Source organism: Hyalella azteca, unplaced genomic scaffold (genome assembly GCF_000764305.2).
Source record: "Hyalella azteca isolate HAZT.00-mixed unplaced genomic scaffold, Hazt_2.0.2 contig14662, whole genome shotgun sequence".
Lineage (NCBI taxonomy): Eukaryota > Metazoa > Arthropoda > Malacostraca > Amphipoda > Hyalellidae > Hyalella > Hyalella azteca.
In genome coordinates this window covers 503912-531108 of record NW_025944539.1, presented here as the reverse complement: position 1 = coordinate 531108, position 27197 = coordinate 503912, and the positions used below count along the sequence as shown (strand labels likewise).

The 27197-nt window shown below is 38.3% G+C and overlaps 3 protein-coding genes across 3 annotated transcripts in view; all 3 read left to right on the top strand.

The window, feature by feature from the left end:
* Window positions 1-14964, top strand: part of LOC108667935 (cytoskeleton-associated protein 5) — a 42561-nt gene extending 27597 nt beyond the window's left edge. Inside the window, exons 27-37 of the mRNA XM_018155040.2 lie at window positions 4182-4299; window positions 5142-5215; window positions 5680-5773; window positions 6327-6554; window positions 6956-7143; window positions 7810-7975; window positions 9311-9481; window positions 10015-10098; window positions 10723-10848; window positions 11325-11511; window positions 11800-14964. Of these exons, the coding sequence (XP_018010529.1) occupies window positions 4182-4299; window positions 5142-5215; window positions 5680-5773; window positions 6327-6554; window positions 6956-7143; window positions 7810-7975; window positions 9311-9481; window positions 10015-10098; window positions 10723-10848; window positions 11325-11511; window positions 11800-12029 (1666 nt within the window). The 3' untranslated portion in view covers window positions 12030-14964. The remainder of the gene's footprint in view (window positions 1-4181; window positions 4300-5141; window positions 5216-5679; window positions 5774-6326; window positions 6555-6955; window positions 7144-7809; window positions 7976-9310; window positions 9482-10014; window positions 10099-10722; window positions 10849-11324; window positions 11512-11799) is intronic.
* Window positions 14965-18490: 3526 nt separating this feature from the next.
* On the top strand, window positions 18491-24547 carry LOC108667950 (adenosylhomocysteinase). Its single transcript, XM_018155063.2, has 8 exons — window positions 18491-18589; window positions 19955-20127; window positions 20674-20844; window positions 21352-21540; window positions 21980-22195; window positions 22990-23172; window positions 23603-23743; window positions 23953-24547. Exons 1-8 carry the CDS (start codon window positions 18562-18564, stop codon window positions 24154-24156), a joined length of 1305 nt encoding a protein of 434 aa, XP_018010552.1. The 5' UTR covers window positions 18491-18561; the 3' UTR covers window positions 24157-24547.
* Window positions 24548-25610: 1063 nt separating this feature from the next.
* The window catches only part of LOC108667934 (TATA element modulatory factor), a 29845-nt gene continuing 28258 nt past the window's right edge, over window positions 25611-27197 (top strand). The window contains exon 1 of the mRNA XM_018155039.2: window positions 25611-25676. The gene's annotated coding sequence lies outside the window, so the exon portion shown is untranslated. The remainder of the gene's footprint in view (window positions 25677-27197) is intronic.

Below are 27197 nucleotides of genomic sequence, written 5' to 3'. Positions count from 1 at the left end.
TAATCTAATCACCTGCATAACAATCAGCCATTTGTTAACCATCCGTCTAGCTTTGATGGTTAGGATGGAAATTTTCAAACGTGGTTGAGTGCCTTTCCGTCCACGTTAAAAAAGAAAAAAAAACATTTCTTTTTCTGAGTAACAGAAATGTATCGTGCAGCGCAAAAATTAATGTTGGAATAACATTGTTAGTTTGTTGTGCCGAGAGTTTGGTTCATACTCAGCTGCACAGGTACACACTCTTCATAATTTTTACGAAAAGCGTAATCTGCCTAGGGCATAATTACTGGCCCATCTTAGAAATATTTCCGATAAAGCTGAGTAGACGAAGTTGTTTTCTTGCATTATCTGACGTCTTCATTACTGTCTAAATATTAAGGTTCTAGTTCTAACGGGACCAGCTGTATTCGTCAACTGCAGACCTAGCACGCTAAAAAGTTTGTTGCTAACCTGGTTCCATAGGCGACCTGGCGTAGCTCGCTCCTATGATTGCTTGGACAATCCTCCGCGCTTCGACTCGACAGAAGACATTTACGACAGCGACCGGCAGTTGTCGAGTCCGTATTCAGACTACTCGTCGAGCTCGTGTCAGGATGAGCTTTATTACGACCAAGACGACACTCAAGACATGGAATCTCGTTCGTGGATCCAGCGACAACTGCGCTGCCGTACCGAGAGTCCAGCGTTTATAGAAGCTCGTCGTATTTCTCGTTCCCTGTCGTTCATTCTCGGTGAAGACGACGCGCTCTACCAACAAGACATGGATAACTACGATCGAGAAATGTTAAATCCGAGACCTACAAGAATTGGTAGAATTGCTCGGGATAGAAATGTTTCCCGACCTGGCCTTCCTCGTCCTCCTTCACGTGTCAATCCGCCAGTAGACATCCACCAAGCTCCTCTTCACCTCCACAATCAACAACATCAGCAGCACGTCATGCCTGCTATGCTGCATCGCACGGTCACGTCTCCACAACTCGAGCGGCAAGCTATTTTACTTGGCGATTTGCTATCTCGCTTTACCCTAGCGTGCGTGACGCATGAGGCTACAGCTCTGTGTCTCTCGTGTGTTGCTGCGACTGTCCCGCGTGATCATCTAATGGCCATATTTATATTTTTCAGCTTCGTTGCCTAATACCCCCAATAATGGCTCCTAGTTCCTTGCTACTTGACTGTCCTAAGCTGCAACACGGAGCGGACAATCAGGTTCCTTGTAGTATAAGTTTTCTTGCAGAATTTTATTCGAATCTATACGTGCGAAGAATTTTCAGTTTTGCGCTAGGAAGATTGACTCCGAGAGGCAATTAAAAAACAGCTGTCACTAAGTTATGTTGGCAGTGGTAATGGTAAAAGGCAATGGTAAGTGGGAATTCCACAGACTCCTTGCTCTTCCAAACCGATTTACAAGCAGATTCAATTTCTGTTCCTGATATGTAAACCTTTCCCTTGGTAAATGAGGATTGCTCCCTTGTCTCACTGAAGAACCCCGTAACGGTGAGCATCCTTATCGTTAAATTCACATTCCGGAACTCCAATTCCAAGTATTGTATGTTGGAAAAGCCAAGTTATTGCAAGGTTATCTGGTTGACCGGTTAGTGATTGCTACTGGACAAGACAGACTATGCCTCTCGCAGATTTTCCCTTAAAATGGCGTTTCTATTAAATTTTACCGTCCACACCCATCTTGAGCATGTGTAATCATTTCCAAACCCTAACTAATTTCCAACAATAATGTTCGTCAATTAACTCAATTACATGTGAAGTTTGTTACAAGCCTGACTCTCATTTCTTTTCCTCATCTGTGGACGACTGGACGTTCCCAAAAAATTTCAAAACACTGTCTTTTACCCGCCTCCTGACAAATGACGTTGAAACAACGGTCATTACGCCTTTATTTCGTCGAAAGAACGTTTAATGAACGTTATTTCAACACCAGCTGCCTGTGGGTAACTCTCGCGTGGCTTATTTGCTGCTGTTGGACCGGTTTTGAGTAATTCAGCTTTCACGGGACATGATTCAGTCCAAAAACAAATTCTTTTTTCTCTCCCACATTTGGACGTAAAAACGAAAATTTAATACTGTATATTGGACGTAGAACATCTTTGATATTCGGTCTCAAATCCCTGGATTGCCTCGACCAATTTTAATGCCCTGGCTTTCATTCGTGTGATACGGTATTCCTACTCACTCTTCGATTGTTGGCTTCAAATATAGGCAGTATATTGAGTGCGTGTCTGTTTAGAATATAGAGAAGTGTAGATTGGCGTTTCTATGTGCATTGATATTTTTATAGTAAATCGGCGCCCTCCATGACTCGGTGTCACTGGAGTCGAAGGAAACACATTTTTCGTAGTTATTTCTTATATCATTTACAAATTACTATAATCTGAAGTTTTGTCAGTAAATAACGCTGTTAAGACGGACTTTCGTAATTTAAATTTATCTCGGAAACTCATGCTTTTCATTTCACGCTTCGACTTAGAATTTAGATGATAGTTTAGTTTTATTAAAGAAATTATGTATATGAATACTCGCTGAATTGATTCTCATGTTTCTGTCCTTATTGGTTTAATATGACGACATTCGTTAACACTTTCTTGTAGTTTTCAGATACATTGAAGTTGCTTATTCACACTGTTACAGTGAATCAGCTTCTAGCTTTTAACTTGATCTTTTTTGTTTTAAAAGGTTTTTCTTTTTTCTTCCCTGTGAAAGGTATAATTGTTTATGGTATAGTTATCACTACTGAACAAATACGTAAACAATTTTCACTTAAGTATTTTTAAAATCCCTGTTTATGGTGTGGGTTTGATTTTTTTTCTAAATTCGGAGGAGTTTAGGCCAAATTTGTGTGTATTGATCTCAATTGTTGCTCATTTCCTTCTTCCACTTACCACGTGGGACCAAGCGACGTCGGAAAATTGCAACACTCTGTGTTTCTGAATTGATTTTTTTAGTACATTATGTACATAGACGAATGCTTGTTAGAAAAGATTTATATAACCGATTATTTGCTCAATATTTCTATTTTTGAGGTTTCCACACCCATGGAAATAAGTGAGACGTTGTCTAAATAGCTAGGCATTTTTTTGCCATAGTGTGTGTCATCCTTAACCAGTTAGGCCCAACAAAGGGGCGTTTTAGTACTACGTCCAGTTTCTGCTCATGCTGTGGGTGAGAACGTGTCATTATTTGGACCATATTACCCATCCATTTGTCTAAGTGCCATCGTTGTATGGCCCAAAATCGTAACGCTTGTGCTATCAGTTCCTTCATATCTTCTACGACTCAATATAAGCTGTTTATACGCTTCCTTTTCTTATATAGTCCTGTATTTCTTGTTCTCTCTAATCCTTTGATCAATGAAGTTGTTATCTGAGTGGTTTGATAGTGTTAATTTTCGATTATTTTAATGTAATATCGTTAGGTAGAAGAGCCCAATCGAAGCTGGACTAACCTTATAAGAACCACGATTTAATTGGGTTTTATAATCATGTTATTATCTTAATTTGAGTTTCTCCAATCAATTTGTAATAAAGATTACTTTTTTAACATTTTTTACAGAGCATTTTTGAAAAGATCATTGTGTTTAGAATATTATAGTCTTTGTTCTCTATGGAAATATTTTGTGACAAGACCGACTGTGAATAGCCTTCGCTTTGTTTTTTTTACTAGTTTTAAAATGAGTTACATTCGTAAAGGCTCTTTATAGGATTTATTACTGGCCTTTAGTATCTTATTTGGACTATTTTAAATACCGTTAGTGATGTGATAATATTATATTATCACATCACAGTATTATAACACTTCACATTAATAACATGTTATGGTGAAAATAATGGAATCCTCGAATTTGCGTTCCCTTTAAATTTTGAATAATGTTTTCGTTTGTAACTTGGTGATTTCATCACGCTTTCTAGCTGCGTCTACGCGCTTTGAAGTGACTAGTTTATTGTTGCATTTTTTACTACCATTAATATTTGGCAAATTTCATTGGTTCGATATTCGCCTGATCTATCAAAGGTGTTTTTCCCATTTGTATAAAAAATGGATACCATGAATGAGAAAATGTATTAAATTAATTATTTGCTGATTTTGATTTATATAAATTAGTAACTATTAAATTATTAGTAACAAAAAATGTTATTTTTGTGAATTTCAATATATTTCTAATATTTCAGGTACAGACAGCGTGCACCAAGCAACAACAGCGACTCTGGCGCTAATAAGTCTGCTTTCACGCTCGACTACAGCGTCGTGGAGAAACTGCTAGAAGATGATGACAACAAACCAATCAAGGTTAATTAGATCTTTCCACTAACATTTAAACTTGATAACGACATGTCAAGGTTTGTTCTGGTCTCCCATCAGAACTGCATTCCTGACAATGAACCGATCATGGTTTGTCATGTTTTTGGTAATTAGATGTTTTGGTTAATTATATGTTTAGGTTAGAACAAACCAATCAAGGTTAATTAGATCTTTTCACTAAGATTTAAACTTGACAACGAGTCAACGACATGTCAAGGTTTGTTCTGGTCTCCCGTCAGAACTGCATTCCTAACAATGAAACGATCATGGTTTGTTCAGATTTCCATCAAAACTTCAATATCAACAAGGATTATTATTCCTCCAGGCTTCAGGCATATCAAAGTACCAATGTTGAATGTTCACGTTTATGTCGAGAAATCGTAGACTGTATCGCGGTTCGACAATCTTGCACACCGTACGGCGTTAGCATCAGAGACGTTCTGCTCCTTGTCGCGTACAGCTGTGATCATGAGAAACGACTGTTACTTTCATCCTTTAAGACTGTTTTTCTCATTTATTCAATTTTATTAACAACACCACGGAAAAATCATGATTGTTATTGGACTAGTAGATGTAAAAATTTCCTGAAAGTCGCATTTAATAATTCCATAGGCCTTACCTTATGCTTGCTCCCTGTTCGTTATGAGACGATAATGTTTTTCTTGGTTTAGTCTTTAAATTGAAATGAATCAAATACAATCAAGCGGCGAAATGGACGCATGTTGTGATGTATACCGTATGTTCTGCTTATTATTATCCCTATTCGTGCAAACATAGAGATACACGATTTTGCTTATTAAATTTTATATTAACTTTTCGTTTTATTTTAGGTGGAGGTGGAGTCTATCCCTGACTTGAACTCCTTGATGAACTTCAATACAATCTGCCCGACACTTACGTCCAGGTTTGTTGGGAGTGACCACTGCATGTGGCTGATGTTTGCTCGTAACACTGTAACGGTGTTAGTTACACTGTGACGGTGTTATAGTTACACTGTAACGGTGTTAGTTACACTGTAACGGTGTTAGTTACACTGTAACGGTGTTAGTTACACTGTAACGGTGTTAGTTACACTGTAACGTCGTTAGTGACGGTGTTACACTCTGACGGTGTTCATAACACTGTAGCGGTGTTAGTTACACTGTAACGTTGTTCGTTACACTGTGACGGTGTTCATAACACCGGCGGTGTTCGAAACACTGTGGCGGTGTTTGTAACACTGTGACGCTGTTATTCACTCTGGAATTTCAAGCCCTAGCCTCGTCATTTGGGCTGCATTCATGATTACTCTTCGCTGCAAAAATGTGTCTGCTTCATAAAAGGCTAATTTTCTTATCTGTAATATTCGTTTATTATCCACTTATTCAGGTTGGCGCAGCCTGGCTTCACTACCCTGAGTCGCACCAACGCCAACTTGGAGGCTGAAGATGCATCTGAAGCCATCAACCTTGTCATTTCACAGGTAAGAAAATTCAACATTTTCTTAAAATAAAAATGCATTCCGTTATTATTCATTGTAAGTGAATGTGTGTTATTCACTGACTGCTAACTATTTGAGGATAAATGAACAAGAAAATGAATAACGAATATTGGTGATCCCTACAAACTGCCACCTATAAACTTGAAAACTTTTTTAATTTCATAAAGATGTAATGTTACATTCTTTTTTCGTGGTTTCAATTTGTGAAGGATTTTTTGTACATCATTCTACTTGATTTCCCGTTGAGCGATTCGTCTCGCGTTAAAGTGACTCGGCTCGCAAGACCAACAACCTGTAGAACAAGATAACCTGTTCATAACACACATCTTTTGGTAACAATATCCTCTCACAAGACCAATGTTCATTCACTTGTTTATAATAATTAACACTAATGCTCATCATTAACACTAATGCTCACCTTTAATGGTTTCAATAATAATTAGCACTAATGCTCACCTTTAAAGGTTTCAATAATAATTAGCATCAATGCTCATTGACTTGCCGCACCACCTGACCTAACTTTCACCCACGGCAGGTGAGCTCCTCGTCACCAGCTGTGGTAGTGCGTGCGCTGTGCCAGCTGGACGAAGTGATCTGCAGCACAGACCAGGAGCGCTGGCAGCAGCTGGTCCCCCACGTGGACCAGCTGCTGGTCATGGCCACGGTCCAGTACCGACTTGTGCTCAATACGAAGATGAACGACCCTGGCTCCAGGGGCGACTGCGTCAAGATCTACAGAGCTCTCACCAATTGTCTCATGACGGTACTTTGCTTTTAAAGTTTTAATACTCATTATCACTGTACTATCTTCATCGTGATGATAGTTCATTAATTTGTTTCACTTTTCCCAAGCATTTTCAGCACAAAAAGTTTTTTCGTTTCCTCCGGTTATCACTGCATTATCTTTGTCATGATTTCCCGGGCATTTTCAGTGCAAAAAGTTACTTCGTTTTCTCTAATGATGCTGGCTTAGTTGTGCAAGTATCTAAGTTTGATGTTTTTTAAAACTATGAACTTTATACGGTATACCTGAATATCTAAATTACTACTTTCACGACATTGTAAATAAACTTTTACCTAAATATCTAAGTTTACTTCTTTCCCGAATAAATGAACTTTACTCTCCATCTGAACCGTTGTCTAATTACGTGCAAATGCCGTCAGATCTTCAACCGGCCTGAGCTTGCGGTGGTGGCGTCACGTGACGTGATGAGTGACGTGTGGCATGTGCTCTTATCTACGCTCATCGACGCTCGTCTGGCGGCGCTCGACGAGGGAGCGCAGATCATACGTGCCTTCAACGTGCTTGTTGTGCGCATGGCTGAGAAAGCTGACTTCACCAGCGTCTTCAGGTGAGTGATGTGTGAATGTAGCTGAGAAGGCTGCCTTCACCAGCGTCTTCAGGAGAGTAATGCGTGCATGTAGCTGAGAAGGCAGACTTCACCAGCGTCTTCAGGTGAGTGATGCGTGCATGTAGCTGAGAAGGCTGCCTTCACCAGCGTCTTCAGGAGAGTAATGCGTGCATGTAGCTGAGAATCAGCGTCTTCAGGTGAGTGATGCGTGCATGTAGCTGAGAAGGCAGACTTCACCAGCGTCTTCAGGTGAGTGATGCGTGCATGTAGCTGAGAAGGCTGCCCTCACCAGCGTCTTCAGGTGAGTAACGTGTTCGCGTGGCTGAGAAGGCTGACTTCATGTAGGGAAGAACACGGGTGATAAGTTTAACATTATTTTATAGTAAAGCTGGTGCATTTGTTCAAGGATCGTCTTGCATTCAATCACTGAAATTGTTAGATTTTTACGTTATCACGATGCAAGGTTTGAGTTATTATCTGTTAGGGAATTTCTCTCATTTTCGACGCATAATTACCAGGAATGCGACTGCATTATAGTTTCTCTCAATATATTTTTTGGGCATAATTACATACGTATCTGTAATAGTTTTACACTAATAAAATAACATGTCTTTAAAACTTTGTTAGAAATTATCATGGAAGATCTTTCATGTTATTTGTTTTCAGTGCGTCGTTGAAGTTGCTGCACGACTGTGTGGGAGCAGGCGGCAGCGGTGGCAAGTTCGGCGAGCTTGTGCTCAAATGTAACTGGAAGATAATACAAATGCTGTCAAAACGCACCACCAATCTCGATCTGACTGTCATCTTGACCGATGTTCATCACTTCCTCACGGTGGGTGATGCTGTCGCTTCTCTTCAGCGTTTGGTATGCAATTTACAGTTCTTATTTATGTTTGTCAGTTATTGTATTTTTTATGTTACCTACATAGTGCATTAATATCATTATTTTATAGATATCATTTTAACCGTAAATTCCTGATAGATACAAACTTCTTGTCTGTACTGTCAATCATTTTTGTGTCGTAAATAGTGTCTGAAATTATTAAAATCTACCGTCCGGTATATCTTATTCTATTCCGCCCTACTATTTCTCAATAAAAATGCTTAATTTTGAAGTCATAATAGGTAGAAAAAATGGTCATTCATAACATTCATACTCCAATAACACATGAGTCGGTCTCTTGATTATTACGCCGTTGTGTTTCGTCATTACAGTTGTTGTACCTCATTAACATTCTAACCAACCGTTTGATTATCACGCCTGTCGCTTCCTTCATTACAGTTGTACCTCATTAACATTTTGACCGATGGTTTTATTATCACGCTTGTCTTCCTCCATTACAGTTGTACCTCATTAACATTTTGACCGATGGTTTTATTATCACGCTTGCCTTCCTCCATTACAGTTGTACCTCATTAACATTTTGACCGATTGTTAGATTATCACGCCGTTGTCTTCCTCCATTACATTTGCAGCTCTTTAACACTGGCCGATGGTTTGATTAACACGCCGTTGTGTTCCTTCATTGCAGTTATACCTCATTAACATTCTAACCAACCGTTTAATTTCACGCCTGTCGCTTCCTTCCTTACTGTTATACCTCATTAACATTACGACCGATCGTTTGATTATCACGCCTGTCTTCCTCCTTTACTGGTGTACCTCATTAACATTTTGACCGATGGCTTGATTAACACGCCGTTGTTTTCCTTCATTACAGTTGTATCTCATTAACATTCTAACCAACCGTTTGATTATCACGCCTGTCGCTTCCTCCATTACAGTTGTAACTCATTAACGTTTTGACTGATGGTTTGATTATGACGCCGTTGTGTTCCTTCATTACAGTTGTACCTCATTAACATTTTGACCGATGCTTTGATTATCAAACTGTTGTCTTCCTCCTTTACAGTTGTACCCCATTAACATTTTGACCGATGCTTTGATTATCAAACTGTTGTGTTACTTCATTAAAGTTGTACCTCATTAACATTACGACCGATCGTTTGATTATCACGCCGTTGTTTTCCTTCATTACAGTTGTACCTCATTAACACTGACCTATGGTTTGATTATCACGCCGTTGTGTTCCTTCATTACAGTTGTACCTCATTATCATTACGACCGATGGCTTGAATATCACGCCGTTGTGTTTCTTCATTACAGTCATACCCTATGAACACCTGGATGGACCGGTCCGACGTCCCTCTACGCACCATCAAGACCGTCATACACACGCTCTGTAAAATATATGGCTCGGCTGTGTTGCCGCACCTCGACTCCATCAAAGGAGCTCATGGCTCCGACCTGCACAAATACATCACAAAGACGCTTAAGGTAAATGCCTGTGTCACCTTACCGTTTTTATCGCGTTTAAATTTTATTTTATGTTGAATAATAATAGGCTTTGCTATGAACTTTATTTTAACTGTCATAGGGGCTGTATATGATAAATAATTCTAAAAAGTTTCTATACGGTCAAAGATTTTCGTAATATGAACATTTTCCTTGGAAATATGCTGTCCCTTACTTTACGGTTGCTCTCCAGTGATTTTATGTGGTCTGGTACCGGCTTTTTAAAGTCTATTTCTGAATTTATTATGTAAAATCTTTTAAGCCTGATTTATATTATAATTTCTCATAAATAACTTATAAAATACTAAGATAACTTCAATAAAGCAATTCTTAATTATTATTATTCATAAATATCTTGAAACTTTATTTATATCTATCTTTTGAGTATCTTTAACTTCAATGAAGAAATTCTTCATTATAATTCTTCACATATTTCTTGAAACTTTATCTCTTTTTTATCTATCTCTTGAATATCTTTAACTTTAATGAAGCAATTCTCGATTTTATCTCTGCAGAAGGTTGGTCATGAAGGGTCCGGAGATGTTGCCAAGGAGACGAGCGTCCCTGACAACCAGAACCTGCTGCAGCAGCACAACAAGGTTGCCTGCAATATTTATTAAGTACTATCTAGTGAAATTATATCCCGAAGTAATATTTTCATGTTCATTGGAGAGAAGCATTTTAAATGCAGCGATTTTAAAAATGTATAGTCATCGTCCAGTCTTAAGAAAGAGTTTTGAGCCCCAAAGCAATGGTCGTCTGATGTGAATATTGCAGCATGTTGGATTGTAAATGAACTATACCACTCGTTTTCATTCTTTAGTTTTTTTTTTTTTGTAAAAGTTTGTTTTCATTGTTAATTCTCCTCTTCCAAAATATAGAAGCCTTTTCTTTCTGTATAAGTAGCGATCATAATTACAAAACATTTTCTTATCTGTGCGCAAAATATAATATCAATTCTTCAGTACCCGGACAAGGAGCATTCTGTCTTGGAACAATGAACTCGCGCGTCGAAGATCATTCCAGCATCTGATCTTTTATGTGATGATAAACAACCTTTCTCTAATTTTGTCTAAAATGATATAAACAGCCTCCTTTTTTTATTTAATCTTTAAGGTGATGACAATCAGCCTAACTTCAAATGACTATTATAGCTTTGAAGAGATGATATTATGATAGCGTTAGTTAATAAAAGTTTAAGTAATACAAGCGTTTCTGTGCAGCAACATCAGCTGGCGGCCGCCGCGTCGCATGCCACCTCCAAGTCCCCCAAGAGGCTCAGCAAAGCCGCCAACAACTCCTTATCTGAAATATTCCGTAAAATTGGCTCCAAAGAAAACACCAAAGAGGTGAGCATTTAGTTTTTGTAATCACCGGTGTCGTTAATCCATACGTTTCAATGTCGCAGTTCTATGCCTGCAGATTGTGGATTTAATAGAGTCCTTCCAGGCTTTTAAGAAGGAATAATAATATTTTATGGCTAAAACATACATAAAAAATATAACTGTTACTCAGCTGAATTAACGTTTTATTCATTTAGTTGCTTTTCGTCTGAAGTTTTACGTTTTAACTAGAAGTGCCTTACACCTCAAAGACTGATAAACGTTTAGAGTTACTTGACCAAACATCACTTTGACCAGATCTGGCCAAAATGCCAGGTTTCAGATCTGCTGTTAGGCAAAAAACATTGCAACTATCGGCGACAGGACAAACTTGGCCTATTCGTCAAAACTGACACTACTAGACTGCAATCTTATTGTACTATCGTATTGCACGATATTAAAGTAGGATATCGTACCATGCTTATCCTATTTCTGATGCGCAGGGCCTGGTCGAGCTGTACGAGTTCCAGCAAATGCATCCTGAGGCCGACATCAGTCCATTCTTGAGCAAAGCTTCGCTGTTCTTCCAGAACTACATTGAACGCGGGCTCAAGAAAGTCAAAATGGAGAGAGAAATGAAATCTTCGGGTTTATCCACACAACTGGGCACAGAAACAAATTCAAACGCAGGTAATGGAAAATTTTATCCTAACGTACGAGCTTCGGAAAAACTGTCTTGTTGACTCCTTGGTCTTGGCTCTCGTTCTATGAACAAGAGTTTTATTCAATGGAATAGAAAATTTGTGTGTAAACCGTTGTTCATTCGATCAAATGTTGTGATTTGGATTTTTCTCGTCTGCTCTTACATTAATTTACAACTTTTTTGCTTGTTTTTCATTTATTTTGTTTAAAAAATGAAAAAAATTCGAATTTATTGGATATGATTTTATTAATGCCAAGATATTTTTCATTGATCAGGTCCCCTGTCCTCCATCCAAGTGAGCACAGAGGCACAGAATGCTTCTTTTAACATGAACGAACTCGTGGACGAGTTTAAAACCTTGGCCAGCAAGGCAGGCTTCGACAATACCTACATCGCCTCAGCAGTTAAGGACATTTGCAGCAGCGAGAAGAGCGACAAAGTTAAAGATTATAACAAACTTCTCCAGTCCGTCTCTTCTATCAACAAAGATCAGGGCAAAGAATAAACCTTCATTATAGTTAATATAAATTTCTTCGAAAGGAATTGAATTCTCATTTAAACAGCGTAGAATCATAGATTGGTTTTCATCTAGCGCGGTGCGTGCTGAGCGCGATCTAATTCCGTAATACTCGTCAAAGTTTTAGTCAGCAAAAGTTCCGTTAGTGGAGGGTACCTCGGTCGTTACTGGGGGAATTGTACCCTTGCATCCAAATGCTCTAGTCTGATTTTGCTTCTGTATCTTATTGATATGCTCAGCATGCAACTCTTAACACGTGGTTATTTCTTTAGCAATCCCCACAATTTGCACTTCAGTCCTACTGGTATTAGCGGTCATTCTTTTGGATGTTTGCGTTACTAAAACAATTATGCCATAAAATACTTAGATACAATCGCCATAACTTATTTTTTTGACGGGTCTTAGTAACCAATATTCGCTCCATTATTGTAAAATATATTTTATTACTACTCTATCATCCTGGTCTTGCGTCACTCTTTTTCGAAGGCGAAAAGATTTTATTTTCGCTCAGCTTAAATTCCTTCTCATGTTCGTATGCAAGTATTTTTCGTATGCTTAGATGATCCCTCCTCGCGTGTTCTGTTCTTGCATAAGAGTTTCAAGTTTCTTAGCTAATGTTGTTTTCATGATTGAACTAAAAGTCATGCTTCTCTTCGACTTATATTGTGATTTTAACTAAATTCGGGTCTAGCACTGAGCTAGGCATTACTTATTTGCATGGAGTTAGAGATTTGCGTGATCTCCGTTCGATGCGACATACGCGCCTACGTTCGTTATTTTATTGAACGTAGTTTCTGTTTGCAGTTAACCTTACCGTTATTATCTCCAAGCTTTAAAGTCTCAGGTCTGCGAATGAAAAATAATTATTACACATTGAGGTCTTCTGTATACTGTAATGTTTGCTTTCGTTGTGGGATAGATTTGTATCTCGTGTTTCTCGACTGGCGGAAGTCATCTGGAGATCTCAATGTTATATTGAGACTTTCGTGTGTAATGGTCGTTTTTAATTTCAGATTTGTTCCATTGTACATTCTTCTAACTCAGTGTTGCATCATAGATGACTTATCATTAGCTACGCTAAGGCAGGATGTGACTAGATATAAATATAACTTTACATTATTTCATTAACGGATGTCGCTTTGCTGTGTGCTTTTTAATACCGAAAATTACTGAGTGAACGCTTGTATATTTAGTAGGGTTTCCTCTTTATGTCAGGTTTAATTTGATAACGAATGAAATGCCATAAAATTGAAATATTTCCACAGCCGGATAAAAAATTCGATGCGTCTATGCATATCACATATAACTGACGTTAAAACTTGGGCGCCTGCGGCCAATTCAATTCATGCTTAGTTGTTTTTTTCCTTTGTAGGTACGGTTTGGCAGCCTTTTTTAGCTCTCAGATTGCCTTTATCATAAGCTACGCTGATGAATTGGCGTAGACATTCAGATTGCCTCTATGGACATTCAGATTGTCTCTATGGACATCCAATTTATCCCTAGAGCAAAGATCCGTTCCAGCAGCAGAAATACTTGAAACTTAACTTGTATCCAAGGACGACACCAGCGGTTGTGCCATTAAGGAATTTGTCGAGGTATAAAACAGGATTTCTATAATGACCCTAGGAGCGGTACGGCTAGACGCGTAGCACTAGTATATTGAAACAATAATTGATGATGGAGAGGCGCTCATGTGTCAGGTCACAAATAAGTGCTGAGGGCCAGACGCTACGCAGATATTCTGATGCTAATATAGTCTCATCTTTTCTTAACGACCATTGTTTATGTCAGCTATCATATAGGTTATTCATGAATTCAGAGTTACCAAATGTTTGATAGGCTCTATTTGTCTGAAAGATTGAAAATTGTCTGATATTTCCTCTGATGTTTCGACGCCTTTGTGGTTTTATTATGACAGGAAATATGCTCCCTATCTGACGTTATACGATAGAATCTTGTTTATATCGTGTACGAAGTTGTCGCTAGTTATTATATCTTCTTAATATTTGCTCATGCTACTAAACAAGTTTAGAATGCGTTATTTCTCTTATAAGGTATTACTTCATTCTAATTACAATGTTTATAATCTTTTAGGATAACCAATGAATGAAGCGTCTCACGCAGAAATTTTATTCAGTTTAACGACGTTCAACGGAGTTATTCCCAGCGCGAAATTTGTGCTCTGAAGTCATCGTGTGTGCATCATTCCGAAGGACGCGACTCGTTCTAGCCTCGTCATTCCATCCCTTCTTCATTGACGACTCAATACGCTTGCTCTCGTCTCGCGGCAGGTTATATTTTTTTACCAATTTTTATGTGTTCAATTAGTTTGGTTATCATTTTAGATTTGTCGAACCCCGCTAATAATTTTCCGAGATTCCATTTTTTCTTGATTTTTTCGTAAAGAACAATCTTGGTTTATACTAGGAAGCCTACCAGGGTAGCTACTTGTGTCGCGTATTACATATACGAACATTGTTATGGCAATGGTTCCGGGCTTTTCATTTTTATCAATTATGTCGTAATATGACTTCATGTATGAATAAATGGATATCAGGAATGTTCCCACGTATGCATCTCATAGGAATTTGTCATAAGTTTATGAATTTCGTCTGCGCTTCCTCATGTTTTTTCGTATTCTGAAATAGATCCGAGCGTCGCATCGTTGATATGATTTAAGCTTTTAATTTTAACTGATTATTAGTAAATCGTGCATGTCTATGGACTAAGAAGATAGTATAATTCTAGATCAAACGATCGATCTGCTTGTAACTTAATTTTGATTGTAACTGCACTTCCGAACGCGACTTAAACTCTAAGCCATGTGAGAATGGTTGCCTCCTAACCACCCTTCGTGAAGTGATCCTTTCTTATGACCTCGTGAAACGGCCGAGTGATGTACCAAATATACTTGACGTGCCGCCATGTGTTTCTACCATCCACCCTTATTTTATTCTCATAAATATTTTAATAGGACGGCGTTCAGTTTGAACGATTATTAGAACAATGAGAGAGAGTATATAAGAAACGAACAGTTACACATGTTATTTTGCATTGGAAGATCTCTCCTTCATAACTCGGCTGATTTTATTAGGTTGAGCAAGTAACAGCTGGATGATTATGGAACATGAGAACCACCCTGTTTAAAATTTCAAACTTGCGGGAGCTTAGTTTTCATTGATAATTTAACGACACAGACTGGCTTGATGATATGATTGCTTCAATCCAAACAGATTTTCATCCAACTACTCGCTTCAGATAAGTTATATTTTGTGTAATTTTAAAATAGAATGCATCTTCTGTGTTCACCTAGGATTACATTGAGTGAATGCATGGTAAGAAAGCGAGCTCAGCGGTAACTTTTCAGTGCGCATGCAAGGATCAGGCTATTGTAAAGGCAGATAAGCTCCATGTTGTATCAATGAATAGCACTCTTGCGAGATAACGTATATGGACAGATGTGTATTCTATCATCGCGAAGTGTCATCGTTTCGTGGCTTTCTGCTCCTAAAAGCTTTGTCCCTGTTGCCTATAAAAATTGAAACTTTTTTTCTAACTCTCCCTGGAAAAAAGGGATGAAACTTCGAGGAGGTAGTGCAATACCGGGCCGATCGGTATTGCAAATAAATATCTGGGACCGAATTTTGTAAATTCTTGGACACAATTTCCTATTGTCCCCTGAAGGGTTACTAGAATTTGAAACAAGAACCAACACCAGGGGCCACGGCTATAAGCTAAAAAAATTGCGCTGCAACTTCTCCACGCGACAAAATTTCTTCTCGCTTCGAATCACCGACATGTGGAACAGCCTCCCCGATGACATCGTTGGAGCTCCAAGTATGAACGCGTTCAATATCAGACTAGATAAAGCTATGGAAAAATATATGTTCAGATTTGAAATGCCTAGCTCCTTATCGAACCCGGTGGAAGTCTAGTAGCTTCTTCAAACTATCGCCAGTCATGAAAAGATCCGGTCAAATGACACAGGTTTAGATCTATGAACAAGGCACGAAATGGAAAAGAATCGGCGACAGGCCACATCAGGCCTACACTTCAGAGCCGACATCACTATGTTATGTTATGTTATGTTATGAGACAAAATTCAAAATCCGTAATTTCCAAGGAAATGCATCTTTTTCACGAAACGAAACTGGACGTAACAGTTGACAATTGTACTAAAATTTAAATATTGAATTTTTTAGACTTGGACAATATTTTTTCTGGTCATTTATAGCAATATTTCAAGTATTTCTCTATGTAAATTGATATTTCAAATGCCCGTCTCGCAAATTTGAAGGGGTAAAAAAAGTCCGTCTACACTCTTTTTAACGGTCTATCCCGACGCGGCGTCTTCGGAATGCACTGATATCTTGGGACCTTTAGAAGGCGCTCTGCGCTGCATTAGGCTACAAAACATAGGTGCGTTTTTATGAAGCGCAGCAAATATGACTCGTTTTTAGGGAGAAGCTTACCAGCAAGTTATTCTACCAGCCGTACGTCGTCCAGTCCATGGTTGAAATAATATTAATTCAACCATGGTCCAGTCTGCTCATTACCATAATTTTCCTATTGAGATGACAGGCAAATATCGTCAAATATATCCAATGGCTCTTAATAATGATAATAATAATTTATTGAGAGTTTAACATGTTAATCCTTAATGCTCGCTTTCGAAATGTCTCGTTGTTTCTTGTAGCTCAATCGAATTTCTCAAATTGTAATCTTAGCCTCGTTGCGAATCTTTCTCGTTAGGTTTCATGATATCTGGGACCGAATTTTGTAAATTCTTGGACACAACTATTGTCCCGATTTATAACTTTATTCGTGGTATTTTTTTTTTTTTTTTTGTCTCGTCATTTTATTCAGGACAGTACTCGTCAGGTCTTGTAGTCTCGATTCATATCGAGACACAGCAACCGAATCGACACAGCAAGCTTCACACTTGCGCATAAATCAACACGATGCATTCCGCGGGACCGGCTGTGTGCCTTGGAAGCTGAAAAAATTTACCACTGCTGTTCATGAACGTTATTCATTATTATTCAAGTTCTCGCACTTCTAACTGCTATTTTTCAGTAAATTATCACAGGGATATCACGGATAGAATTATGAAAGGCATGCGTATTTAGAATTTCAAAATAACGGTCACAATTTCATGCCAGTTGACTCCGTCATCTACATGGTTGAATATTAATTCAACCATGGTCATCTAGACCTTAAACTGATGTTTTGACTGATAAAACATCATTATTAAGCCCATAACTAAACTATTTAATTAAGCAGACATCATTTTATATGTTTTCAGCACAGACACTTTGATGAATTAGGAGCTTGTTAGCGCGGCGTTATCCAGAATCGGAAATTATAATCCTTTAACTTTTATAATTCAGTTATTCCATTTATAAGAATTATACTAATATATGCTACTTGAAGGAAAACGTATTCAAACTCACACTCTACAGAGAAAATAGAACTCCCATTGCAGAATGAATTTTTATTTGTTGACTAATTTCATACTATTTAAAAAAATCAAATTTCCAGTTTGGTTCCATCTTTTCCTCCAATATTTTTTTTTCTATTCTCTCTTCAAGAAAAAATTTTCAGGTCCCGACACGGTAGGTATCCTGGATACGCACCCACCAGCTCCTATATACTCGCATATGCGGCGCCAGGCTCCAAACACACACTTTAACTAATGTATAATAGATGACAATTTAATTTAACGATCTTTGAAATATGATGAACATATTTCTCGTTTTGACCAGTTTTATTTCAAGCGAGTCCCTTAGAGTTTTGCCTCTGCTACAAAATTTATTCTCAGTGATAAATTCTTGCAATTAATTCTGTGATCAATCCATATTCATTCAGTCACTAGAACATTCATGCAAGTAAATCTATATCATTCATATAATCGGGTTGAATCTAATCAGGTTAATCGACAGGTGTAGATTTCATTCTCTGTGTGTGAAAAAATTTACCAGCTCGGACGAACGAGTGATAAATTTTACCAAGCCCCGTAGACCAGCTTCAATGGATACAAGAGTCCAAGCAGTCCCAGAAATGGGAACAGAATTTAGAGCGCCATCTGTTAACTCGTATTGAAGCAACATATAAAAATTAAGCATACCCGTCATTGTCAGATTTTACAGAATAAAAATCTTTCCGATATGCATAACACAACGATAAATTGAATTCAGCAAATATTTTTCAAATGATTATATGGATATTCTGGAAAATGTGGGCATTAAATTGCATCAAGTGAGTGACATTGAAAAACGCGCAAAATTGTCGTTTTAAATTAATAAATTTAAACTTTATCCTATAATTATATAACAGTCTTATTATCATAAAACTTCACCATTCAAACAATATTTGTTACAATCAGGAGGAAAACTCAACCTGAATTAAATACTAGTTGGCAGCCTTACGAGCAACAAGCTTTATAAGGGCACCGGTACGCCACGAAAGCCTGTTCGACGTTGTATTTGGCGGTGTGTTGTGCAAGCGCTACAGAGCAATTATGGCCCAAAAACTTCCCTACAAAATTGGTGAGCTATTTTTAAGGCCCTTTGATCATTGGAAATTAGCGTAATGTGTTTGAAACGATTTCACTTGAAAATTGTTGAAAACTAGGGAAGTAAGTTGGGATCCCTAGTACCGGCCCTACGTAATTGTTTTTTATTTTTGTGTTTTTTTCTTGTCATTCAAGACATTTAATTGCAAATAATATTTATTCGTATCGTTGGTTATTTATTCGTTGGATTTAATTTGATAATTTTCTGTAATACCTTGTACCTTGTTTGCTTGTTGAACCTTCGGTTTCGCAATCCTCAAAGCGTTCTGCATCTACTGTAAGCACGTGGCATCCATGCAAGAGCAAACAGAGTAGGTACTGCTAACTGATAGACTGACAGTGACAGCTGAAAGCAACGTAGCGTTCAAGTGATTGTCGCGCCTTGATTTCTTCGCAAGGTAGACTATGTTGACGTAAAAAATACTTGCGCTTCATGCGATTTTATCTCCAGAAATAATATATAGCAAATTTTGTTATGTCAATCAATGATTTTGCACAGCATTTTCTAAAATTCTATACGGTTTACCGGCTGTCACTCAGTGCTGTGCTAGTTTGCGTACCTACTTCAGGCTAGCCTTCTTGTCAAGCATTTGTTGCTGCCCTGTGACGCGATTGATCTGCATGAATCAATCATTCAATGGCGTTCGGCTGGCTGGGTTAGCCCCGTTCCTTTGTAATGGCAACATAATGACCCAGAGTGATGTCCCGAGCTCAAATTTCTCGAGTAATTTTATTTTATTTTTCGTATTTTTTACAATAGTTTGACGTTTCTTAGCTTGATGATCATGCCTCGAACTCGAAAGATCAGCTCATTGCGCGGCGCTGTTTGAACTTTGAAGAAGTCAACTGATCATCTGAATGATCTGAATAATCATCTGATGCAACGCTACATATGAATTAGGTACCTACTGTCAATGAAATAAATTTTACTGAAAGATGATTGTAATCTTTCATCTTCTAGACAAATATTTTCGCATGATTTAGCCGATTAAGAGAGTAAACAAAAATCACCATTCTGGCGTCCCCACTGCAATCGATCATTTGCTTCATTTCCTGCCGGCATTTCGAAATTATTTCCCCTGTGGCCTGGGTAACAGCTGTTATGAGCTGCGGTCATGAAAACCATCCATGTATAACTAATTATTTGGAGAACCTGAGTTTTGACGCATCTTTTAGTGCATGCACTAACGTGAATAGTCTTTTCAGCGAAGCGTAGCAAGTTTTTATTCATCAATTATGCCTAACAACTTTATTTTATTCATCATCCAGCATCTCAATTATTCATAATTAATTTACCAGTCACCTTCTGCATTACACCTGACAACTTTATTTCTATTAGCCAACATCGGTTTGGCGGACTTCGGTCGCAAGGAGATCGTGATGGCGGAGCGGGAGATGCCAGGGCTGATGGCGCTGCGTGAGAAGTACAGCTCCGCTAAACCCCTGCGCGGCGCCCGCATTGCTGGCTGCCTTCACATGACCATCCAGACCGCCGTACTCATCGAGACTCTCGTCAGTGATGCTTCTTTAACCCTAGAAGTTCACATGTCTCAATCTCAATATCTTCATAATTCAACCCCAATGGGTTTTATCGTTCATGAGACAGTACCTATTATGGCTTCTCTGGCTATGAGTTATTGAATAACTTGTTAATAATAACTCATAACTCAATAACTTCTCCTTGATTGAAATGAATAGTCATGATGTTCACTAGTTTGGTTGAATTTAAATTTCACACGTGGAAAAGATAAGTTATCGGGCCGACCTCTTGATGGCTGAGCTGCTGAACGATTACCTGATGTATTTCATAAATTGAACAAAACAACCTTCCATCTTGTGCCAACTGTCCTTATCGTATTAATGGTTATTATGACTTTTCATTATTTGTCATTGTGCGAGTAACTTGACTAATGATTGTAGCCATCTAACTATTCAGTTCACTCGTCATGTGCGCACTTTCCGATTGCAACTGAAGGCATGGGAAGTAAACTTTTGCACCGGAAATCCTTTGCATGGAGGTAATTTGAATTTACTGAGACCTATGTTTACATCGCGCAGGTCGAACTCGGGGCAGAAGTTCAGTGGTCGTCGTGTAATATTTTCAGCACTCAAGACCACGCTGCTGCTGCCATTGCCAAGACAGGCGTGCCCGTTTATGCCTGGAAAGGCGAGACTGACGAGGAATACATCTGGTGCATCAAACAGACCATCTTCTTCCCTGACGGCAAGGTTACTGTCTTATTTTAAAGTACATTTTGTGAATCAAACAATTTGGCGCTCCTCCATCTTGTGAATTTTCAAGAGACGTGGTGTGTATTGCATCCGTACAAACTTGGAGGAAATTTTACATTTCATTTCTGATGTTTTTAAGAATTACTACGAATTGTTTAGTGCGTGAAGTAATTACACTGTAACTGTATGAAATAAATTTTCGATTGTCCTGTAAATTCTCGAGTGTAGTATCAATTTTCTTCTGTCTAGACTCTTAGACTGTTGCAATTAATTTATTTGTCTCAACTGTAGCATTTATTTTATATCTGTCTCGACTGTAGCAATTATTTTATTTTTGTCTTGACATTTATTTTCTTTTGTTTCGACTTTGGCATTTGTTTTATTTTGTCTCGATTGTAGCATTTATTATTTTTTTGTCGCGACTGTAGCATTTATTTAATTTTTGCCTCAACTGTAGCATTATTTTCTATTGCCATAATCTGGCATTATCTACTTGTTTTTCAGCCGCTGAACCTTATTCTTGACGACGGAGGCGACCTCACTAACTACGTGCACGACCATCATCCCGAACTCCTCGCGGGTATTAAGGGCTTAAGTGAAGAGACCACCACAGGCGTACACAACCTCTACAAAATGAAGAGAGAAGGCAAGCTCAAGATACCCGCCATCAATGTCAACGATTCCGTCACTAAAGTAAAATTTCGTTTGATTCAATGTTACCTTTTATTGCGTTTTCATAGTTATATTGTGTACCTAAATATTGTGCAGAATGCATATTACGTTTTTTCGAAGGAAGCTATTCAATTTCCTATTGAAATTTGACTTGTATCTGAATAATTTTGTCTCGCTAAGCACCATGAACCATGTGATATTGTTTACCTCCCCTACTATAATAACATGTATAATATCTACCTATTTATAAATGAATAAGAATTTATTGCAGCCAAAAAAATTACTATTGGAAAGTGCTGCAACTAACAGTTTTCACCATTTTCCATTAATGAAAAAGCTCGATTCTAATATTCATGGAACAAATTCCGGTATTCACTTCAGCTTACAAATTTATGATTCTTACTTGCATTATTGTTGGGAATTGATGGATATAATTAACGATCCTTATTTAATTTTGCAGAGCAAGTTCGACAATTTGTACGGATGCCGCGAGTCTCTAACTGACGGCATCAAGCGTGCCACGGACATCATGCTTGCCGGCAAAGTGTGCTGCGTCGCGGGATACGGTGACGTAGGCAAGGGGTCTGCTCAGAGCCTTCGTGCATTTGGGTCCCGAGTCATCGTTACTGAGATCGATCCCATCAACGCCCTGCAGGCTGCCATGGAAGGCTATCAGGTATTGATGACGTGAGGTCGTTACTGAGATCAATCATATCAACGCCCTGCAGGCTGCCATGGAAGGCTATCAGGTATTGATGACGCGAGATCGTTACTGAGATCGATCCCATCAACGCCCTGCAGGCTGCCATGGAAGGCTATCAGGTATTGATGTTAGGTCGTTACTGAGATAGATCCCATCAACGCCCTGCAGGCTGCCATGGAAGGCTATCAGGTATTGATGACGTGAGGTCGTTACTGAGATAGATCATATCAACGCCTGCAGGCTGCCATGGAAAAGCTACCGGTATCCTCTATTGATGTTATGAGGCTAACGTTTATTTTAAAAAGAGAGGTAGTTCTGCAGTTCTTCATCACTAGGATCTTTAGATTCTTTGAATGTGACTTCTTTATTTTATACATTTTTTGCATTTTTTCTTCTAAAAATCTTCATTTTACCTCGTTTGGCTCCCTTTAAATTGACATACTAGTTTACCCAGCTGACAATAGTATTTTTTTGAACTGGTAATTTCCGTTCGAACTTGGTATAAAATTTTGTGTAAAAATTTTGCCTGGAAATCTGACTTCAGATAGTTTCTTCTCTGTAGGTTTATCCTGATTGGATCGAATCCCCTCCTATGATGACCAAGACGCTACTAATTCTCTCGTTAGTTTCAGTCTTTTTCTCTCGATTTTTGTTGCATTTTTATCAATTGACCCAGCGTCTTATTCGTGAATATTCCTGTGGAGAACGAAAGCTTCTCATTCTTGTTGAATACTTCTGTGGAGAAAACCTAAGCTTCTCTCGTGCAGGTGACGACAGTGGAGGAGGCCATCAAAGAAGGCGCATCAGTGTTCGTCACGACGACAGGCTGCCGCGACATCCTCACCGGCGAGCACATGCAGCAGATGCCTGACGATGCCATCATCTGCAACATTGGACACTTCGATATCGAAATTGACGTCAAGTGGCTCGAACAGAATTGCAAGGAGAAGGTGAGTGAAGAGGAGGTGCAATGAGGAGTTGAGCGAAGGGGAGGTGCAAGGAGAAGGTGAGCGAAGGGGAGATGCAATGAGAAGGTGAGTGAAGGGGAGATGCAATGAGAAGGTGAGCAGAGGGGAGATGCAAGCAGGTAAGTGAAAAGGAATTGCTCAAACGTGTCTCGAAGCCGTATGTTTTTAATGTGATAGCATAAATTATACATTGGATTTCATGCGTTTTATTTGGAATTGAGGCTATTTAGTTTGTGTATATTTGGGATTATACATGAAATACTATTAAATATTGCTGATATGATACATCTAGCATAATTTTGAGGATTTATTATTTTTAGTCGTTTGCCTTGACAACAGCATTTTGCGATATGTCGTTTAGTTTATCTTGTAAGAAACTTGTTGATTGCACCGACAATTTCCTCTCGTGCAGGTTAACATCAAGCCGCAGGTGGATCGCTACACCCTGCAAAATGGCAAGCATATTATCCTGCTTGCCGAGGGTCGTCTGGTCAACTTGGGCTGTGCTATGGGCCACCCCAGCTTCGTTATGTCGAATTCTTTCACTAATCAAGTGGGTGCTTCCTCTCGTAAATTTTTCAAATGATTCAAGACTGGTCATTCTAATAGCTTTTTCAACATAGCGTGAGATTCTTGTTTTTTATACTATAAAACGATTTCAATTGACATCGCGGCATTTATTTTGCCTCGGGTAATGCAGAACTTAGTTTTGTATTGAACAATAAATCGATAATAATTACTGCACATTGTTGTCTCGATTAGGTCATGGCTCAGCTGGAGCTGTGGACGAAGCCAGGCCAGTACTCGGTCGATGTCCATTTCCTGCCGAAGAGACTGGATGAGGAGGTCGCTCGTCTCCACCTGGCACACCTCGGCGTCAAGCTCACGGTCCTCACCCCGGCCCAGTCTGCGTACCTTGATATCCCCCAGGAAGGGCCTTACAAAGTTGATCACTATAGATATTAAAACGAGTAGCTGCCATTTTTTTTTTACAAGTTTTTACTACTAAAAATCCATTTATTTTAATCTTTGGATTGGCTTGTGTTTTCTATCTCTCGTCAGCCCAAATGACTTTCTCGAACCTCTTCATGGCGTTATTTTTTTTCGTGGTATAAACTAAGTTTCTGTATGAATTTATTTGAAGAAAAAATGAACCATTATTAGTTCACGTAACTATCAAAAAGATTTCCGTAGCTTAGCTAGACCTGTACTGTGCCTCATGATTGATTAAGTACCATTATTTTAGATTCTAATTATCTAATAAATTGAATAAAATTATTCTGAGAAGTCTGTTACAACTAGTCTTTGTTATTTGACATGTTACATCTGGCTGGATAATAAAGTTATCACTTGATAATTTTGATTTATCTCCTTATTTTGTCAACATTGTTCTCGGACGTAATGAGTGCTGGGTGGTACAGCCTCATAACAGTTGCTTTCGTGGTACATTTCTGGGGTAACAGGCATTAGAGATGATCCTTTCATGGGTGTCTGTGTAGCTTTTTGTAATGGATTTTATTCTTTTTGCTTCAGCTCAACCGGAATTATTTTTAAGACTTCACCGGACATTTAAAGCCGCAGTTGTATCGAGCTTGGTTCTTGTTGACGCTACCTCGAAATTCAGCTGATACTGCAGGTGGCATTGCAAAAACTTTACATTATGTTATAAATGCATTGTTGGAAAATTGTCGAGTTACTGCTGTTCAACGACGAGAAAAATATCGTTGCTGCTTCCGAATAGTTGAGGCTAAAGCCGCCACAAGTGTGATAGCTAAAATGATTATTATTATTATTGAATATACAGCTGTGATTATAGATGCTACTGAATTGAAAATTTTAATTCACGATTAAACGAATTACAAATCCTTAGCATCACTTCTAAAAGTGAAACATTTTTATCCACACAATGGCAAACGTGCCCCTGGTAGTATTCATGGCCTGCACCGCTGCACGTATGTGGCAATTGAATCGGGCTAATTCATACAATAGCAGTTTGGCAAAGTGGTCCAATGGTTAAAGTTTCTGAGTACTAAGATTGGAGCAGAGAAGTGCAGGTTCTAACCAAGCTCTGGGCGCCAGTTTCTTATGAGTCGGCAAGGAGGCTGTTGAATTAAGCAAAGCTAAATTGGAGCAGTGAGTAGAGTTTGAAATCGTAAAGGCAATGAATGTTTCTGCCGTGTTAAGAATCGAAGTTAATTCATGATACAACAACAGAATATTGTGACGTAATTTGATAATTCTTCAATAATCTTATATAGTGATTTAATTCGCTCAAGAAATTTGTATTGGAGCAGATCGTCCATTTCTTCAGCTAAAAAATTCCTTACGTTATTTTTAAATGATGACATCTGAAATCCGGATTAGAGGATTGAGGTGTAACGTCAGTGCATGCGTGTCAGCTGATAAAAACGTAAACAAACTCGTTATGTGGCTATTCCATGGGGCAAATTAATGCAGTAGCATTTGAAACCTGAAAAACCTTGCTGGTAATAAATAGTTTTAATGTGCAGGATTTTCGGCTATTCTATAATAGAAAATATTACGTTGAAAAACTGCCAATAAATTACTGAGCTATATGATAATGTACATAAAATTAGTCACTTGACTTCCAGGAAAAACTGTCCAGTATTTGTTTTTACTTCACTTCTCTGCTTATAGTTATGTAGTTACCTGTGCTTGAAAATTCTTGCTTTCTGACCATGTCTTTGGACACTTTTAGCCACTACAGAGTTTAAAAATTGCGTTGACTAGTCAGTATGTCAGCTTATGAAGTCCAAAGTGTTGCCAAATGCCAATTGTCATTGTTTATATGTTATTGAGGAATTGCTGCAAGTACCTACTAGCCAACATGCCAGCAGTGTGTAATTGTGGTCATGGATAGGTAATATATTCTCAGGTTTATATAACAATATGGATCACCAGGATCAGAGCAACTACTTTGGATGGTTACAATTCCCACTGCTATGTCAAGTATTACACTGAGTTTATGAGACAGTGCTGCTCTTCTTCTGGCTTTGCAGGGTTTACTGACTTCATGTCAATCTCCAGACTCCATGACATCTTTCTTCATACTCTTCACTAGCTCCTTATGAATAATTTTACAATAGATATCTTCTAAAAGACAAAAAAAAAATACATTAACTATTGCAGGAAAGTTTCAAAATTTTAATAATACCAACAAAGTTTTGAATATCACTCAAAATAATGAAATAATATCAGATTCTTTATGGCATGTGACATGAGCAGGATAATGAGATAACTGAAGTAAGTGATGTCCCAGTCCCACTATAACATACCCTGTCAAATTCAATTTCACAATGAGTAGATTTAATTTTTCATGCCGCAAGCCTGCAACTACTGTCAAACAGGGTAATAGGATACGGGCAGCCTGGCAGGGTAATAAGGGACACTGGGACAGTCATCCAACATTTTGTATAAATGTTGTAGCAGCTAAGCTAATTGAATTATTACTAAACTAAAAACAGTGGCATAAAGTTCTACATTTTTCCTATCTATCATGTAGCATAAAGAAAGTTAGGAAATCGTACATTTACTATACCTCTGAAAAACCCTTAAAAAAAAACGAAAAGTTATATTTTTGGATAAATATCTCTGCTAAGGTCTATAGCAAAAAAAAAAATTTGCTGTATTAAAAAATTGTACCTATATAAAAGTTGCACACAGGTGCTGGCTTTAAAATGCAATTGATAAAATTTGCATAGCTCATTCCCAAAAAAATGGTGGCCACTTCTGCACAATGGGGCAATAAGGGACACCCCTCCCCCCCAGGGGTAATATGGGACACCTTTAAACACACATTTACAGTAGAAAACCTTGCTTAGCAAAGGCTCCAGTTGATGAAAAAATCAATCAACAACAAAGAACTTTGATGACATTTACCGTGCTTAGCAAAAAAAAATTTATTATCACATTTTACAACATTTTTACTAGGTATCTATTATGTTTTAAGCTAGTTAAGAAATCATACATTTATTATCTCTGAAAAA